Source organism: Felis catus, chromosome B2, assembly GCF_018350175.1.
Source record: "Felis catus isolate Fca126 chromosome B2, F.catus_Fca126_mat1.0, whole genome shotgun sequence".
NCBI classification, from domain to species: Eukaryota; Metazoa; Chordata; class Mammalia; order Carnivora; family Felidae; genus Felis; species Felis catus.
Genome location: NC_058372.1, coordinates 120,787,010 through 120,806,120, shown reverse-complemented (window position 1 = coordinate 120,806,120; position 19,111 = coordinate 120,787,010). Strand labels below are relative to the sequence as shown.

Genomic DNA, 19,111 nt, shown 5'->3' with positions numbered 1-19,111 from the left:
ACCAGGTGCCAGCCTTACTGTTAGGTGGGGAATAGTTTCTTTCAATGTTACACATTTCTGGAAGCATTAACTACTGAGTTAACCCCACTGTAAATCACTTCAGTACTCCAACACCAGAAACTCAGGAGGGTTAAAACCCTAGAAGAAATGAAGACATGTGTTAAGCCACAATATTTTGCCATAATTACCATCTCCTTTCATTTCTAATAGCTTCAACTGAGGGGGACTTACAGACTTCATGTTTAACGGTTTAGAGATTAATAATTCAATCATTTAAAGCACATGTTTACTGAATGCCTACTGTGCACCAAGTCCCCCTGTGGACTCAAGAAATTTATAAAATACCATACAAAATGAATAAGACAATCATATATAAGGAGGTATTAAGTGCCATGGTGAAATAAAAAGAAGGAAGGACGGCTTTTCCATTTTAAACAGAAAGGGCTTCACTGAGAGGGATGACGTTTGAGCAGATACCTGGAGGAGAGAAGAGTTATGCGGATACCTAAGCAAAGAAAGTTCTAGTCTGAGAGCTCAGCAAGCACGATGCCTAGAAAGAAGTTTTTTTTTCCCTTTTTTTCTGGGACTATTGGCATATAGATAATTTCATTAACAGAGCAAACTTTTTCTATCAAAAGATTCCATTTCTTCTAACCTCCAATATGTTATGATTCTATTAACATTTTGGTTGTATGACTATGGGTAATGACTCCTATCAATTATAGAGCCCTACAGGAAGCTAAGCCTAAGCCTAACAATAACTTGGCCAGTTTTTCCAACAAGGAGACTAAGGCTAAGAGAGATTATGTAACATTCCCAGGGTCATACACATAGCCAAGTCTGGGGTTGCTGTATGTTTTACAGGTCTATCTAAGTCCAAAGCCCATGCCCTAAACAGATTTCTCTAATTATTTCTGCCAACTTTGATCTAACATAAATGCAAGCAATCTTCTCTTAACCACAGGGGAGGTATCATAAACAACATAAATAACTTCTGACTATCTGTGTGACCTTCTGTAAGTCACTTTACCTCTTTCAGAATTTGTTTTCCCATCCGTTAAATAAGGGGGCTGAACCAAGTCATCTGTGAAATCCATTCTACCCACAAAATACTATTATTCTGTGATACGTTAACTAACTTTGGCCCCTTTACCATCTTTTGAGTCCTACCCAATCAATGGTGTTGTCAATGAACACGCAGTGATTGCCTTTTCTGAACCAGGCACAATCTACAAACACCATACCCCCAAATAATTTCAACTTAAGAATTTAAGGGGTGCACAGGTGACTCCTTCGGTTAAGCGTCTGAAACTTGATTTCGGCTCAGGTCATGATCTCACAGTCATGGGATCAAGCCCTTTCAGGCTTGGCACTGAACATGGAGACTGCTTGGGATTCTTGGTCTCCCTCTCTCTCTGCCTCTCTCTCAAAAAAATAAACATTTAAAAAAAAAAGAATTTAATTTGGTATAGAATGTATAAAGGTTTGACCCGAATTCCAGTCAAACCAACTCTGTGCGTCTACTTTGTTTTGTGTTTTAACTTACAACTGAAGATGTGTGATCGTTGACTCTGATGCTATTACTGAAAAATCCCTAAGAAGACGGACTCCCATAAGCTTCTAAAATGACCACATATTGCCTCACCCCCCTACTCATGTCACCCAATATATTGCCTCCACAGTGCTCGTCTCAACTGCCAGCATTAGAAAACGAGTTCTATGAGGGCAGGGATGCATCCATCTGGTTCCCATCTATTCCACTTAGCATTGTGCTTACCATTCAATATGTTATCCACAAATACTCATTCAATGCAACGTATAGTTGAATTAACTTTAAACCTGAGGGTAAATCTAAGTTTTAAGAAACCAATATCAGTGCTCAGCAGACATCTTGAAATGTCGAGCTTTGGACTCTAGCCCTAGATTAGTCACTCACTTAAGCTACTCTAGTCCTCAGTTTCCTCATCTGTGAAGCAAGGAGGCAGGTGACAAAAGATCTCTTCCAGCTCCTCAAATCTCTGATCCTTTCAACTCTACCAACATCTGATTTAATAGAGGCTTAGCCTGGACGTCCTGAATGTATGTAGACCAGAGGTTGCTACTGAGACGCTTGCTGGGCCAGGCAGGAGACATGCATAAGCAAAATGGGGTTGACAGCAAATCGTCCTAAGCAATCCACAGTCACAAAGGCCAAACTGAAAAATATAAAAAGCCAAAAAGAAGGCAAGTGAAAGAAAGCCTCCAAAAGAAGAACATTTGTCTACTTGCTCGGAATCACAGTCTCTTCAGGGGCCGAGAATAGTCCCTTTGTTCCATGTCACGTGGATGTCATTAATGTCAAACAACTGAATGAGGATAAGTCATTGGTTCACCCAGAACTGGAAGACTTGTGATCCCTGGTGAGATTCTTTGACTAATCTCTGGACGAGACTCCTGCTGTCCTTGCAGACACTGTCATCTTCACGAGGGTGGAGGTTGGTGATTCCAGATAGACAGGTCGTGGGATGTTTGTTGTAGTGAAGTCGTACGGATGGGTTCTCATCCTGCCATGTGCAAGATGGAGGGTTCATCCAGAGGTAGAGGCCAGAGAAACCCACCTGCCCACACGTGTGTAAGTGAAGCCTCACCCGGAAGCACCTAAAGATGACACGGTCTGGGTAGGCCAGAGATGCAGCAGGTGCTTCCAGAAGGACTGCAGGTGCAGCACACAAACTAGGGCCCACGTATGCTCCCCGAGCCTGCCATGGTAGCTTAAGCACAGTGGAGAGTGATTTCTTTAGCTGCCAGAGACCGTGGACCGTCGTGACCACATTTGACCATCCTTCCCGGTCACTGAGCTCCAAAGCTCTGAAATATTTTGGACGCCCTCATCTTCCCTCATTTTCAGACATTCACCAAATCTTACAAAATCATTCTGGCTGCCCTTCACACCCATCCCTCCCGTTCCATGACCGAGGTGTCCTTGCTCATCGTGCTCTCATCCACATTTCTCTGGTGGTACAGCAGCCTCCTAATCCCCTCAGTTTTGATCCTTTGTGACTCTGGTCTTTCATACAAACAGCCAAGGCTCTTGAATTCTCTCAGAGTGAAGGATTCATTGACATTCAAAGCCTTTCACCACCTGGTTTCTTCCTAATTCCCAACCATTTCTCCTGGGAGCCTTGTATTCCAGTGAAATTGTTCCACCAACAGTGGCCCAACCCTGCCTTATTCAGTTTGGCTCCCACATCTTTGCCCCTCCCACCTTGGATGCCTTTCTACAGCCTGTCCACCAATCCAAATGCTGCCAGTATTTTCAAAACCTGTTCAAGTCCTCCCTCTTCCTTTAAACCTTGCTCAACAACTTTGCCCTCACCGTTGCTTCCTTTTTAAACTAAGGACAAAATGTAATAGCTATATGACATTCTTCACCTTGGATTTAGAGGTACTTAATATCAGATTCCATAGACATCTTTTTGGGTGTCTGTGTCCTGCTCCCAAATCAGAATACAGGGTTCTAGTAATCAATGAGTTTTTGTTGGGTCCTTATAACAACCAGGGTAGCATCTTGGACTTAAACAAAAGCTTAATAAATATGTGTTGGATATAATAAACCCATCCAAGAGAAAACAGTCAAGGAAGACTCTTCTTCCCCTGGATACACAGAACTGAATTTAAACTTAATATTTGCAGGATGGCTTTACACCCTATGATAACTTCCAGAGGACATTTTCTAAAGTCTCACTAACGCAGTTTGAGAAGTAAAATCTTATTTCCCTCGATCTGAAGTGTTCTTGCTTACTTTTGAACATCACGTAACCTGAGATGGGAGAGAATCAACGACGCTGGTTAATAAGAAACACGCATTGTGACAGTTCTTATTGTATTTTAGGAAGAACTAATGACTTTAGCAGGATGCGTAACTCATACACAAAATATAAATAAATCAAAAGTACATCAGGGACGAATCCATATGTTCTGATTTATTTTTCCTGTGTCATCACGATAGGCAATTTTTAAATTATTTATATATGCATGCATATTTCTTTATTGTGGACCAATGTTCTTTAAATCAGGATAAGATGGAGTGAAGAAAGGTGACCATAGCTATTTTCTTTCTAGCAATCCTACAAATATTACAGCTTATCATTAATTGAAGGCATTTTGTAAAAGTAAGATTTGGCTCATTATTCATGTCAGTGGAATCTCTAATGATTTATTCCCAGGTTCATTCCCCAGAGCTTGCTCAAGATTTCTGAACATCTGACATCTCCCTAAATGGGATATTCTGATACAACCTACCTTCTAATATTGAACTACTTCTATCCTTGTTCAAATGCCCTTATCTTTCTAATGTTCTCAGGTTATAGTAACTTATGAAAGTACTTCTAGATCTCAAAAGTCTAGGGAATAAGCATTCAGCAATGACCTTCCAGAAGTAATCCTCTTTCCTTCACCTTCAACCTCCAACACTTTCAATTCTATCAGGTCAAGAAGATTTTCCCTCCTTTGCCTCCAGGGACACATTAGAGATAAGTTGAAAGAGAGCACTACTCGTATTAGAAAAATATTTTTTTAAGATAGCCTCTCCTCAAAATGTCTATAAGGATTTAAAATAAATGAGACCAAATTCCACTGACTTTGCAGAACTCACAATTTTAAGGATCTCTTTTTAAATCATCAATTCCAAATCGCTCTGTATGTAAAACCATGCAAGTGCTCTTTGTGTTTTTCAAGATGTTTATGCTGTCACTTATTAAATAAGTAAGCTTCACCAGCCTTCGTTAAGCTTAATATACCTAATTGTTGAAATTGTTAGTTCCACTAATGACACGTGGTTATACAAAAAAGAAACATGTCGTCAGTTGAAAACGTTCTAAAGAAACTATAGACCAAATGTCACAATGTATGGTGTTTGCGTCACAACATTCCAGCCTGAAGAAGAGGGGACTAGATGAACTAAGATTAGTAAAATGGCAAAATGTTGAAAATTGTTAACAGCCGGCTGATAGGTACAAAAATGGTTATTATACTGTTTACTTTTGCGTGTGCTTGAAACGTTTACCTCAGTAAGGAGACCTCATTTCATGAGGAACAGAGAAAGGAAGGAGCCTTGCCAACTTGGAAACGGAAGCCTAAGGTGAGACAGAATAGCCACTGTCAAATATCTGAGGTATTGTTTCTGAAGAAGAGCAGATATGTTCTACGTAACTCAAGAGTGATCTAGAACCAGTGGGCAAAATTTCAAGGATCCAGATTTCAATTCAACTTGTAAAGAACTTTCTAACTTTCTAACAGTTAGAGCTGTATTTTAGTGGAATATGTTATTCCTTTGAAGGAATTTATACAGAAGGCCACTTTTTGAAGTCTGAGGGATTTTTGCATGCTCAAAATGTCATCCATGGAATGGTGCTGGTCCATTCACTGTTCTTCCCCCCGCTTGGGATTACATTTTAACGATTCTTTTTTCACCACAATTTTACTTCTAAACTCATACTTCCTATCAATTAAAAACAGATTAGATTACCAGAAAGTTCCATTAATGAAACGTTGACTACTTCCATTTTTATTTATCAAATAGGTTACGTCTCTGATATATGAACAGATGGAGGATGGTGACCTCCCCATAGGGTTTTGTTTGTGTGGTAAGAACAATTACCATGACATCCTCCCTATTAACAGATTTTTCAAGGTACATCACAGTAATATTAACTATAGGCACAACGTTGTTCAGCAGATCTCTAGAAGTTAATCGTCTTGTGTAACTGAAACTTTATACCCACTTCTTCCACTTCCTACTTCCCCAGCTCCTGACAACTGCCATTCTACTCTCAGATTTTACGTATTTAACTACTTTAGATACCGCTTAAATGTAATACCATGAAGGACTTGTCTCTCTACGTTTGGCTTATTTCCCTTAGCATAAGGTCCTCAAGGTTTATCCATACTGTTGCAGATGGTGGGTTTCTTCATCCATTCATCTGTCCATAGGCATTGAGGCTGCTTCTATCTCCTGGCTGTTGGGAATAACACTGCAGTGAACACGAGGGAGATCCCGATTTCCACACATTCTTTGATTGTGGTTCACAACAAGAGAAGGAGCTCGTGCCAGACTATAAACTGACGCACTGCTTCCTTTATAGGTAAAGACCTGCTATGGAAAGAAAACATCGGCAGAACTAAACTACTTACTGACATTCTTGAGTATTTTGAGTATTGCTGCAGTGGAAGGAATTTATCCATTAAATAGTCATAGAGATTTTTCACGGTAATCAAACTATAGATACAAAATACCTATAAATGGAATGTCCTTTTTAACACTGAGATTTATATTTCTTTGACTGAAAATATATTTGCAAGCCACACACTGCATTAGTGTAAAGTTGTGTAAAAAACCAAAGGGTCATTGCTGCTCCCTGGAAATTATTGTGGAGAATCTATTATTTACATATGCACTAGGCAGAACTGTGAGGTTGAATGCATTATGTATATAGCATATACATATATATATATATAGCATATACATATATATATAGCATATACATATATATATAGCATATATATATATATATATATATATATATATATATATATATATAGCATATGTGTGTGTGCTCCTATTGAAAAAATAGATTCTGTTATGATTACAAAAATAAGAATTCTTTTTATTTTTTTGTTTCAAGTTTTTATTTAAACTCTAGTTAAACAGAAAGTGCAATATTAGTTTCAGAAGAGTTCATTTTAAAGTGCTACTGAATTTAAAAATAGCTCTTCCTTATTACGTATTCCCCCAAGCGTATACACTAAAAGTAGCATTTCTATTATGGAGAAGTCCAAAAACACTTTTAATGTGCGAAGTGTCCTCACATTGACCTACTGCCAATCATACAGGGCCTCTGCATGTGGCTGTATAGTTTACACACTGCAAAAAAAGCACGGGGTAAAGGAGCGAGTGGAAGCTTAGCGCCAGCCCCCATGTGCTTATCCGGCCACGAGCCCTGACAGCGAATCGACATCAGGTCAAGGATCACCCACAAGCCCAGTGTGCCCAGCACTGAATGGATGTTCCATATGTGCTAGCCTTGGAATCCTGCCTATAGAATTGTAGGTCTGAAACAGCGAAAACGGTGACTCCATTTTCACATCACTTCTTTTCTCCTTATGTTTTCAAGGCGAAAGAGCCATGTAATCATGCCAGCATCCTGACCAAGCCTGACCCAAGAGCCTTCTGGACTAATGATGATTCAGGTATTATTGGCAAAATACACTCAGGCCCCGCGATGTACAGGAAGCATTCTGTAGTAAAGCCCTACCCAAAGGCAAGGTTTGGGGGGAAATTGTGTTTTGCTTGTTTGTTTGCTTATTTATTTATTTGTTTATACCTAGTCTAACACTTGACTATACTTCACGATCAATTTTACATGTATGTGTGTGTCACAAGTCCCTTTAATTTATCTTCTTGGTTAGTGTCTAAAGCACCTATATGATCAGGGGTAGCTTTATGGAGCGTGAAATACCTTCAAGTGTTGGGGGCAACTTAGGAATGAGTCTCTTTCCTGGAGTGGAGGACAGAGGTGAAGGATAAGGTGGGCAAGTACACTGGCCCAAGTTTCTCTTCCAGAGGAAAAAGAGGGTTAAAAAACCCATGGTGAGCCACACTTGAGACTACTTAATGGAGGGCGGGCATGACTTATCCTATCAATCCAGGGGTCTAAATCTACTCAGAATCAGAGGCATGCCACTTTCTGAGATCAGAGAATATGCTTCAGGTTGTGTAATTTAAAATTACCCTCAAAGAGTATGGGCCGTTCTTACGGGAAATAGAAGACACTTTTTTTTTCCTTATTTTTATTCACCGTGGAGACACGAGGCCTAATTGCATGAGGCAAAGACCCACTAGAAATAACAGAAGAAAGTTAAGCCAAAGGAGCTAAAATACTTAAGAGAGTGTTACTAGAGCTTTCACCTTTTCTAATTAAATAGGATCTAATTAAATAGAGAGCAGGAGGAGAGTAGTAGAGACGATACCTAATATTTGCATTAGGCCTCACGGCTTTATGAAGGAAGTGCTTTCACAAAAATCTAATATCGTGGGTGCGGCAGCCCTGTGAAATAGGAGGGGTGGCCTATCCTCACTGTCCCTGGGTGAGAGATAAAATCAGATCTTGAAAGAGGTTAGCCGACGTATCCAAAGCTCACCGCCAGAAAATACCAGGGCTGGGAGTAGGTCTGAGAGCCTGCTGGCCCAATTCTATAACACGCTTCCTCAGAAGAAGAAACTGTCTTGTGAGAAACAACGTGGGTTAAACCCTCGCTTTAATCTTTTCTCTATAAAAGGGAGTGAGGGACTATGCCTATTAGCAGAAGCAGGATGGGAGTATAAAACTCTCTGGTGCCTTTTTTCCAAAGACCAGGCTCATAGTCTAAACTTCCTATCAATATCGTCAGTGAAAAAAAAAAAAAATTGTTCTGTCTTGTTTTCTGCCTTTTGAACAGAGATGAAAAACATGAAAATGAATTGGCCTATTTATGCCATCATCTTGGGCCAGTATAGTCCCACCACAAAATAAACAAGGCAGCCTCTGGCTAATACCCCTACTCAGACCTGCAGCACATACGGCGTGAGGAAGCTACGTAGAACGAAACATCACAATTAAAAAATAAATGTTCTTAAAATTATGTAGAGACTGGAATGGGGAGGGAATCTGTCCAGGACAGGTCTAGAAAACAGCGTTCGTGCACTTGGGGGGCTGGGAAAATTATGTCGCGACAAAAACTGATGCAGAACATGAAAAGAAATAGTAATGGAAATACTTCAGATCCGTTCATTTAAAAAACTTTTATTTTATTATTTTTGTGTCTTCAATGGGGTTACAAAGACACCGCATCCCTTCTGCAGCACCTTCTCTAATGAGGAGCTTCCCCAGTAACCAATTCCTACACTAGGGTCTATGTCTAGTGATTTTGGGGGCAAAGGAGAGGGGCTGGGCTCATCGTTCAGTCAATTCCTGATAGGGGTATTAAAATCTGTATCTATGGTGGTAGAATTATCATTGGCTTCTTTCACTTCAGTCGATTTTTGTTTCATGTATTTCAAAGCTCTAATATTAAGCACATAGATTCTTACAATGGTTACGATTTCCTGATGAATTGATCATGTCCCACTCTATCTCTGGTAAAAGGCTTTGTCTGAAGTCTGTTTTTTGCTGACATTAATATAGCCAAGCCAGCCTTCTCATGTCTATGCTTCACATGGTGTATCTTTTCTATCCATTTGCTTTCAACTTATCTGTGTCTTACAGTTAAAGTGCGTCTCTTCTAGTTGGGTTTTCCTTCTAAATCCAATCTGGCAATCTTTGTTGTTGTGGTTGTTGTTATTCAAAATGTTTATATCTATATCTACATATAGATATATCATAGAACATTATTAAGCCATAAAAAGGAATGTATAGACCACATCTTTTCTATCCATTCATCTATGAATGGACCCTTAGACTGCTTCCGTATGTTGGTTATTGTAAATAATGCTGCAATAAACATAAGGGTGCATATATCATTTCAAATTAGTGTTTTTATTTTCTTTGGGTAAATACTCAGTAGTGAAATTACTAGATCAAATGATATTTTTATTTTTAATTGTTTGAGGAACCCCCATACTATTTCCCACATTGGCTGCACCAATCTACATTCCCACCAACAGTGCATGAGAATTCCCTTGACATCCTCACCGACACGTGTTATTTCTTGTGTTTTTGATTTTAACCACTCTGACAGGTGTAAGATGATTGTGGTTTTGATTTTCATTTTCCCATGATGATTCGTAATGTTGAGCATCTTTTCAAGTGTCTTTCGGCCATCTGTATGTCTTCTTTGGAAAAATGGCTGTTCAGGTCCTCTGCCCATTTTTTAATCAGATTATTATTATTATTATTATTACTATTTTGGTGTTGAGTTGTGTAAGTTCTCTATATATTTGGGCATTAACCAAAATATATATATATCATTTGTAGATATCTTCTCCCAACTAGTAGGCTGTTTTTTTTTGTTTTGTTTTGTTGATGGTTTCCTATGCTGTGCAAAAGCTTTTTATTCTGGTGTAGTCCCAATAGTTTATTTTTGCTTTTGTTTCCCTTGCCTCAGGATTCATCTAGCTAGAAAATGTTGTTAAGGCTGACATCCAAGAGATTACTGCCAATGTTCTCTTTAAGGAGTTTTATGGTTTCAAGTCCCACATTTAGGTCTTCAATTCACTTTATGTTTTGTATAGTGTGCATAACGGTCTAGTTTCATTCTTTCATATGTAGCTGTCCAGTTTTCCCAGCACCATTTATTGAAGAGATTGTCTTTCCCTATTGTATGTTCTTGCCTTCTTTGTTGTAGATTCATTGGCCATATGATTGTGGGTTTATTTCTGGGTTCTGTTCTATTGATCTGTATGTCTGTTTTTGTGCTAGTACACTATACTGTTTGGATTGTTACAGCTTTATGGTATATCTTGAAATGTGAGATTGTGATATCTCCATCTTTGTTTATTATTAAGTTTTCATTTTAATTTAGTATACTTAACACACAGTATTATATTAGTTTCAGGTATACAATATAGTGATTCAACACTTCCATACATCATCGAGTGCTCATCACAACAAGTGCACTTTGTAATCGCCATCACCTTTGTCACCCAAACCTCTACCCGCCTCCTCTCTAGTAACCATCAGTTTGCTCCCCTATAGTTAATGTCTGTTTATTGGTATGTCTCTCTCTTCCTCTTTCCTTTGCTCATCTGTTTTATTTCTTAATTTCCATATATGAGTGAAATCATACGACTTTTGTCTTCTTCTGACTGAATTCTTTCGCTTAGCATTATACTTTCTAGTTCCACCCATGTCATTGCAAATAGCAAGATTTAATTCTTTTTATGGCTCAATAGTATGCCATTATATACATATATAATATTATATTATATAATTATAATATATAATTATAAAATATATATAATATATTTAATAAATATATATTTAATAAATATAAATATATTTTATACATAATTTGTATATAATGTATAACATGTTTATATATAATATATATTATATATTATATAATATATTATATTTATATATAATATATATTTATATATAATATATTTTTATATATAATATACAATATCTAATATATATTTATATATAATATACAATATCTTTTTTTTTTAATTTTTTTTTTCAACATTTATTTTTGGGACAGAGAGAGACAGAGCATGAACGGGGGAGGGGCAGAGAGAGAGGGAGATACAGAATCGGAAACAGGCTCCAGGCTCTGAGCCATCAGCCCAGAGCCTGACGCGGGGCTTGAACTCATGGACCGCGAGATCGTGACCTGGCTGAAGTCGGACGCTTAACCGACTGCGCCACCCAGGCGCCCCACAATATCTATTTATATATAATATATAATATCTATTTATATATAATATATAATTATCTATTTATATATAACATATAATATATATTTATATATTATATAATATATAATATATATTATATATTATATAATAATTATATATTAATATATTAATTATATATTATATTTTATATAGTATATAATATATAATATATAATATATAATATTATATATTATATATTATATATATACACCCCCTAATACTCCCTATTCTTTATCCATTCATCTGTCAGTGGACACTTGGGCTGCTTCCATAGTTTGTCTATTGTAAATGATGCTGTAGTAAATATAAGGGTGCCTGGTGATACCTCTACCTTTGTTATTTTTTTCTCAAAATTGCATTCGCTATTCAGGTCTTTTGTGGTGCCATACAAATTTTAGGATTATTTATTCTAGTTCTGTGAAACATACTACTGGTATTTTGTTAGGGACTGCATTGCATCTATAGATTGCTTTGCACAGTATGGATGTTATGACAATATTAATTTGTCCGATCCATAAGCACAAAATATATCAGTATAATGTGTTGTCCTTCACTGGCTGCTTTGATTTTTTTTTTTTTAATCTTTGGCTTTTGTCAGTTTGACTATGATGTGTCTTAACTAGAATCTATGTTCTTTAAGATGTAGACCCCTCAGGTTGAAGAAGTTAAACATCCTTCTAATCTATTAGTAACTTGCTTCGAAATTGAACCTGAGGGAGGGAGTTATTATTTATTTAATGTTTATTTATTTACTTAATGTTTATTTATTTAATGTTTATTTATTTGGGAGAGAAAGAACCAGTGGGGCAGAGGCAGAGAGAGGGGGGAACAGAGGATTTGAAGCGGGCTCTGTGAGATCATGACCTGAGCTGAAGTCGGACGCTTGACTGAGCCACCCAGGCGCCCCAGGGTGCAATTATTTCTGCTGTGGTTTCTGCACGGCAGCAATGTTGTCCTTCCTCAGCATATCACCACTCTAACCAAAACTTTTCCTAAATGCCTTCAATTCTGTAAAGGGTAAACACAAGCTGAAGCAACTTTATAGCCATCCTTTTGCAATACACAAAGGTATGAGCCTTTAGGTGGCTTCTTCACAAAGGTAATATTCCAGTCACAGTATGAATTTTATGCTGTGGATTTTTACCGAGTCCTGAAATAATTGTGATAAGATTATTCCATCATTTCCTACGGAAAATACATTTCAGCAAATTGCCTATTTTCATTCGAAGCCAGCCGTCATCAGAGGATTTTACTTACTCAACATAATGTATAGACTCTTGAAACACAGTTTAAGTAGAGTTAAATATTAGGTGTAACTAGGCCACACAGTTTGATAGAAATAAATGTTAAATTTTAAAACTAGTTTGTTTTGAAGTAAAGAATTATTGAGGGTTCATGCACCTTGAAATCAGATGAGAGTGTCTAGATTTTCATACTGTCTTTATTTTATATTTAATGATTTATTTTGAAAGAGAGAGCATGCGAGAAGGGGAGGGCGAGAGAGAGAGGAGACAGAGAATCCCAAGCAGGCTCCGCACTGTCAGCACAAAGCCGGATGCAGGGCTTGAACTCATGAACCAAGAGACCATGACCTGAGCCAAAATCAAGAGTCAGTCGCAACGGACTAAGCCACCCCGGCGCCCATCACACTCCCTGCCTTTTTGCATGACTGTCGGAGGACAGAACTGGCTTGCTCAGTTACGATGTGCAGATACGGTAGTTGGAGAAACAAAAGTAATTTTCAAAAGCTTTTGAAAATACCATAATATAGAAGTAGCATTTCATCATAGGAGAGAAATGGAAAATAGAGAAAGGAAGAAAATTAATCACCCGTAATCCTACCACCCACACTTGTTTTCGTTGGACTGGACTCTCCAGCATTCTCAGCATTTGTTCTGACAATGAGCAAACAGGCTTCACAAGTTTAGGCTCTGTCCTATTTTCTTTGTTTTTAGGCTTTGAAACCTGAGTGGTTTGTTTTTGCACACCTTTGGTTTTCAATTGCTGGTCCTGCTGAGGCCTGTGACATTCTCTTAAATTAGAATCTCAAGGTAGGATGAGTTTCTCCACACTTTCAAAATATGTGTTTTTCCCAGTACTGTTACTGATAACACGGATAATGCTCTTTGCTTAGAGGAAGTCAGATAATAAAGTGATTAAACAAAAAGGTTTCCTTTGCAAAGGCCAGGATTTTAACTGGACACTTGATTTGCCAGGTAGGAAAATGTAACCCCTTGATGGTCTTCCTGGGCTTTTATTTTAAGTCACGTTTTCACAAGAAAATGGCATTCTACCTCTGAGACTTTCAAAATGTCTACACTTCTCTCAAGCAAAAATTGAAGAGCGAGCATCAGTACTGTGCACATTTTTCCCAGAGGAATAAAAATGAATTTTCTCTTACATTTTTCAGGATCATGCATTGTTTCTTTACAATTTCTAATGAGTCATCACATTTTAAAATTCAGCCCAAATTTCTGGGGATGCAGAAATCACTCTAAAGTGGTATATTTGTATTTATTGAGCAGCCATAATAGCTTATGTACCAAATGTAGAAACAAAATGATTCATAGTTTAAAAACATATGGACTGCAGAACTATTTCAGTCTTCCAGAGAATATGTAAAATTAGATCAGTGATTTAATATAAAGAGAGGGAGGACTTCATTATGTAGATTTTAAAAAGCGAAGAAATCTAATTTCTAGATTTTTTTTTCTTAAAAAGCAAAATACTCTCATGTTTCTATCTAGAAAACAGTTGTTTCATCCCTCAAAGTATGGCATTATCTAACAAAAAAGAAAAATGTGATACAAGTTCGACATGATCTGCTTACACAGGAACTCGCCATCTGACACCAGTCAACTGGGTGTAGACTTTGCCTCTTGCGATTAAAGATAAACCATTTAGTAAAAATCTATGGATACGTGAAGATCTTTTAAGTGGACTCACCTCATTTATTCAGGTCGGAACTACAAAACGGTAGCTGTCCCAGTAATAAAGGTCGTCTTACCAGAGTGAGGAATCCCGGAGTTCACGTAATGCCACCAAAGGCAGCAGCAGTGGAACTAAGGCTTTGGAAGGACCAGGGAGGGACACAGTCGTAAGGACTCTGCGCTCGACGCACTTTTGACTGCCCCTGTTTCTCTAACTCAAACTTGTTTCAATGTCAAACTGGGTATTAATTCCCCTCCGTCATAGATCCGGGAGCCACAATCATCCTTGGTTTCTAAACCACATCTCTTCCAGCCCACTGGACTCACTCACATCAGAGCCGACCAGCAAGCCATGTAGCCATGCTTGCCAATGAGCATGCGTAGAGCAGCAGGAACGCCCCTCCCCCTACACACACGCACGCACGCACGCACGCACGCGCGCGAGGTTTACCGCCCCCCACCCCCCCACCCCACCTCCCCGCTGTGGTCAGTGCTGTGGGCTCCTGAGTTGGCCACCACCTTCAAGGCTTATTACCCGTGTGACCTGGACAAACATTTTTACCCTTCTGTACTTCCTTTTCTTTCGCCTGCAAAAATGGAATATTTATGCGGACCACAGAGTTTGGGGAGGGTTAAAGGAAATAATGCAGGTCAAAGTCGTCAAAACAATGTCCGACATATAGCTCATGGCCAATTTATGTTAGCTCTTCTTACTTGTAGACAGAAATGTGTCATTTATAGAAACCTGAACACAGAGGCTCCTGCTCTATTTAGGGTTTACAAACCATGGGTCGAAAGAAGAATACATTTTATTTCGTCACTGCTGTTACTATCTCCTACTTTACTGGACCTGAAGCTTGTTTTTTTTTTTTCTCCCTGAACCCTGAAGCTCATTATTCGCTGTTGACTGCTATCTGGCTCCCCAGACATAAGACTGATAAGCTTCCTGAAAATAGACATATGGCTGGACATAAAATCCTCAAGCTGGGGAGAACCTTGGACGTGGCCTAGTCATTTAGATAAAATATCACCTTCCATGAGGATCTGTGAAGCAAAAGACACTTCCTTTATACCTGACTTTAACCTTTTACAATGTTTTAGAGGGTTCCTAGTTCAAGGACAGGTTATTTATTCCAGTGAGTAGCAAAATATCATTTCAAAACTCCTCTGTTCAAAGATAGAGTCATGCTAGGGGCACCTGGGTGGCTCAGTGGCTTAAGCGTCTGACTCCGACTCCGGTCATGATCTCGCGGTTCGTGAGTTCAAGCCCCCATTGGGCTCCGTGCTGACAGCTCAGAGCCTGGAGCCTGCTTCGAATTCTGTTCTCCCTCTCTCTCTGCCCCGCCCCTGCTCATACTCTGTCTCGCTCTGTCTCTCAAAAATAAATAGATGTTTACAAAAAATAAATAAAGATAGAGTCATGCTCATCTAGCGTTTAGGTTTGACGGCTAAAGTTTATCAAATCCGATCCTTCTGATTGTCCTGTTGCCAAGTGTGTGAATATGTGACTGCAAGGCTCAGGTTAGCTCAGCACGGAGAAGCTCCCCGTCTCTTTGCCTCGGAAGGTGTAAATTAAGAGGTTAGCTTTCTGAAGCTTTGCAGTTGGAACAAAATCCGTTTCTGCCCTTGTTGAACTCAAAATGTTCTCTTCCTCTTTGTTATGACCCAAATTACTTGTTACTTCTGCTGTTTTACCCAAGGCTAAACTAACAGTATTTCACAGTAGCTGATTTCTCTGATTCCCAGGGCTCTTTTTACATGTTTTCACACAGTGTTTCCTTGTGCCCATTTTATCCAGATCATTCATTTCATGTCTAAAATCTTTGACTTTCCTAGCATTGAAGGGCATTTTATTATGGCTAAAATTAAACCAGAAAATTTTCTCACTGAAAAAAAGGAAAGGAAAGTAGATTAAATTCAACTTCATAATTTTGGCAAAGTTACTTTTCTTACACTTTGGTGGATATTTTATTAGTTTGCATCAGACTAATCTAACAGCAGATTTTTTTTTACATTTATTTATTTTTGAGAGACAGAGCATAAGTGGGGGACAGGCAGAGAGAGAGGGAGACACAGAATCTGAAGCACGCTCCAGGCTCTGAGCTGTCAGCACAGAGCCAGACGCGGGGCTCGAACTCACAGACCGTGAGATCATGACCTGAGCTGAAGTTGGACGCTTAACCAACTGAGCCACCCGGGTGCCCCTAACAGCAGATTTTTTAAATGTAGTGGATTTTCGCTGCAGCTGATGTTAAAATGTCCTTGTGTATTCTGTTATTTTCAACATGCTGAGATATTCTGCCTCTGACGGCTTTTTTTTTTTCCCCCAAGAAGAGTGTCCTATAATACATCATATGTAATACACGAGACAATTATTTCGGGAGGTTATATGTCCGTAACAGGAAAAATAAATGAAAAGGGGGTTGGGGGTTATTGTCTTAATAACAGAAGCATTTTGTTTAGCCAAATATAAATATAGTTTATATAGTTTATAAAATATTTATAAACATATATATATTTATATATATTATATATAAACTATATAAACTATAAACTATATTTATAAACATATATATAATATATATAATTATATATATTATATAAATATATATATGTTTATAAATATATAAATATATAAATATATAAAATATAAATATATATAATATAAATATATAAATATATAAATATAAATATATTATATATATAATTATATATATAATATATAAATATATATGTTTATAAATATAGTTTATAGTTTATATAGTTTATAAAAATATTTTAGGGAAAATAATTTTTCAATTTTCAAATTGTACGTTATAAAGAGAATAGGTCAGTGACTAATAAATGAAAACAGGCTACCTCGGGGATGAAATGTTCCATGGAAAGGGACAAGTGCAGGATAGAGAGGGAGGTATTGGGCATAAAGGGTGGATGCATGGGGGTAGGAGGAGCATGAAGATATGGAGAAGGTTTTATACGTGGGATGCTCAGAAATGAGACTAGAAATGGAACTCAAGACGGGAGCCTTCGGCAAAGCTCATTTGTAAAATGAGAGGTAATGGAAGTAAATCAACTCTAACAGAAACTCATTGAACAAGGATGCAAGTGGACAGCGAAAAGCGAATGGAAATGGATTTAGAAAAGAAAAAACATGGCTCCTTGTGGGCTAGGGACCTTGGCAATGGACTTTGATGAGCAGTGTAGCTCTGGGAGACCACCATTGCCTCCTCACAAATACGTGGCCATCACCTCTTCCACTGATTACAATTTTGGCTCCGAGAGGACAATTTAATATTAAGAGTTCAGCTGCACTGTTCTTGTAGGTATTGAGTTTGAAAACTTGAGTTTTCAAATTGTCCTCCCACACCTCCCCTCAGCTGATCTTTCCAGTTGCCCTGAGGGAATGCTCTGGTTTCTCTTCAGATCGCATAAATCTTTTACCACTTGCCCCGTGGGATTGGCAAAATGGGTGTTAACCCAGAGGATACTTGAAGAAGTGAAGTGCTTTGCCCAAAAACGAGATATTGAGTCATCGATACTAAAATACACTGGAAATTCCTCCAGTTCTCTTGCTATAGCTTCACGGAGGTTAAGAGGGAGCTTTGCAATGAAAGTCGCTTGAATGTGGACGCAAATGTTTGAGGAAAGAGCAGAAAGTCAAGGATGAGATGTAGCCTTGCCACGGGGCAGGGGGAGCTACCAAAAGGTAAGAGCTTACCTTAGGAAAGTAAGGTAAATGCAGGGTTTGTTTTCAACGAAGGAGCTATATTATATCCCTTCCTGTCCAGCACTCTGGTGGCTTCTAGGGAAAGGGGCAACTTCTAGGGAAAGTTCAAGTAGATAAACTGGACAGACACAGGTAGACTGAACAAAATCGTGTAAAGCCAAGTACAGCTGCCTACGGATATGTGAAGGACTGTCATTTGGAACAGATGGAGAGGCAGATCATTTCACTGGTTAAAAGCAGAATTTTTGGCATCAGAGGAGCCTAGTTTTGCTACTTCTAGCTGTGTTGCCTCACACAACTAATGTTTACCTCTTTAAGCCTCAGATCTTAAGAACATATAAGTAAGGTTTTCATGATTATTATGAGGATTAACTGATAAATTGCATGAAAAAAAACACTGAAGCATAGTCCTACTACTTAGTATAATCATTCGATGTTAGCTATTGTAATAGATGCACAGTAGAAGTTACAGGGAGGAACATGTTCATTTCCGTGAGATACTTTCACTGTTTTCCCGGAAGTAATCTAGCTAGGTCTACTGTCTTTGTTCTCTGATATCTTTATGGAAATGTGCTTTCAAATATTCTCAAACTATTAAAAATTTAATATTTTAATAGTATTAATGTAATAGACAATGTATGTCACATATAACATATAAATACACGATATATTGTGTGTAATATTAATTCTAATCCTCTAAAACTGTTTTAAGGAAAGATATGGGAAAAATGGCAGTTCTGAAGGACCTTACAAGGTCCCCGTTAACTTTAAAGAAACCGATAATCCTAAAGAAAATGAAAATCCTAAGAAAAGTAAACAGGAAGTGGGAAGAAATAAGAAGGAGGCAGAGGAGAGTGGTAAGTGGGGTTTAGACAAAAACAGACATTGGGCTCCTTTCTGCCCTTTGGCTATTTGTTCCCATTGTCAAAGGAAAAACCAGAAGGCAGTGGGCCATCAGTGAGGCTTCCAAGAGCAGCCTGTAGATGTAAAGTTACAGTATTTATAACGCAGTAAAGAGGGGGAAATGCTTTTGCTCTTAAA

The 19,111-nt window shown here is 38.2% G+C and overlaps 1 protein-coding gene across 2 annotated transcripts in view; it reads left to right on the top strand.

Moving 5' to 3' along the window:
• SGK1 (serum/glucocorticoid regulated kinase 1) overlaps window positions 1-19,111 on the top strand; it is a 113,379-nt gene that overhangs the window by 72,082 nt on the left and 22,186 nt on the right. For both annotated transcript variants that reach the window (XM_019831272.3, XM_019831273.3), the window contains exon 3: window positions 7,152-7,227. In XM_019831272.3, the coding sequence (XP_019686831.1) occupies window positions 7,152-7,227 (76 nt within the window). The remainder of the gene's footprint in view (window positions 1-7,151; window positions 7,228-19,111) is intronic.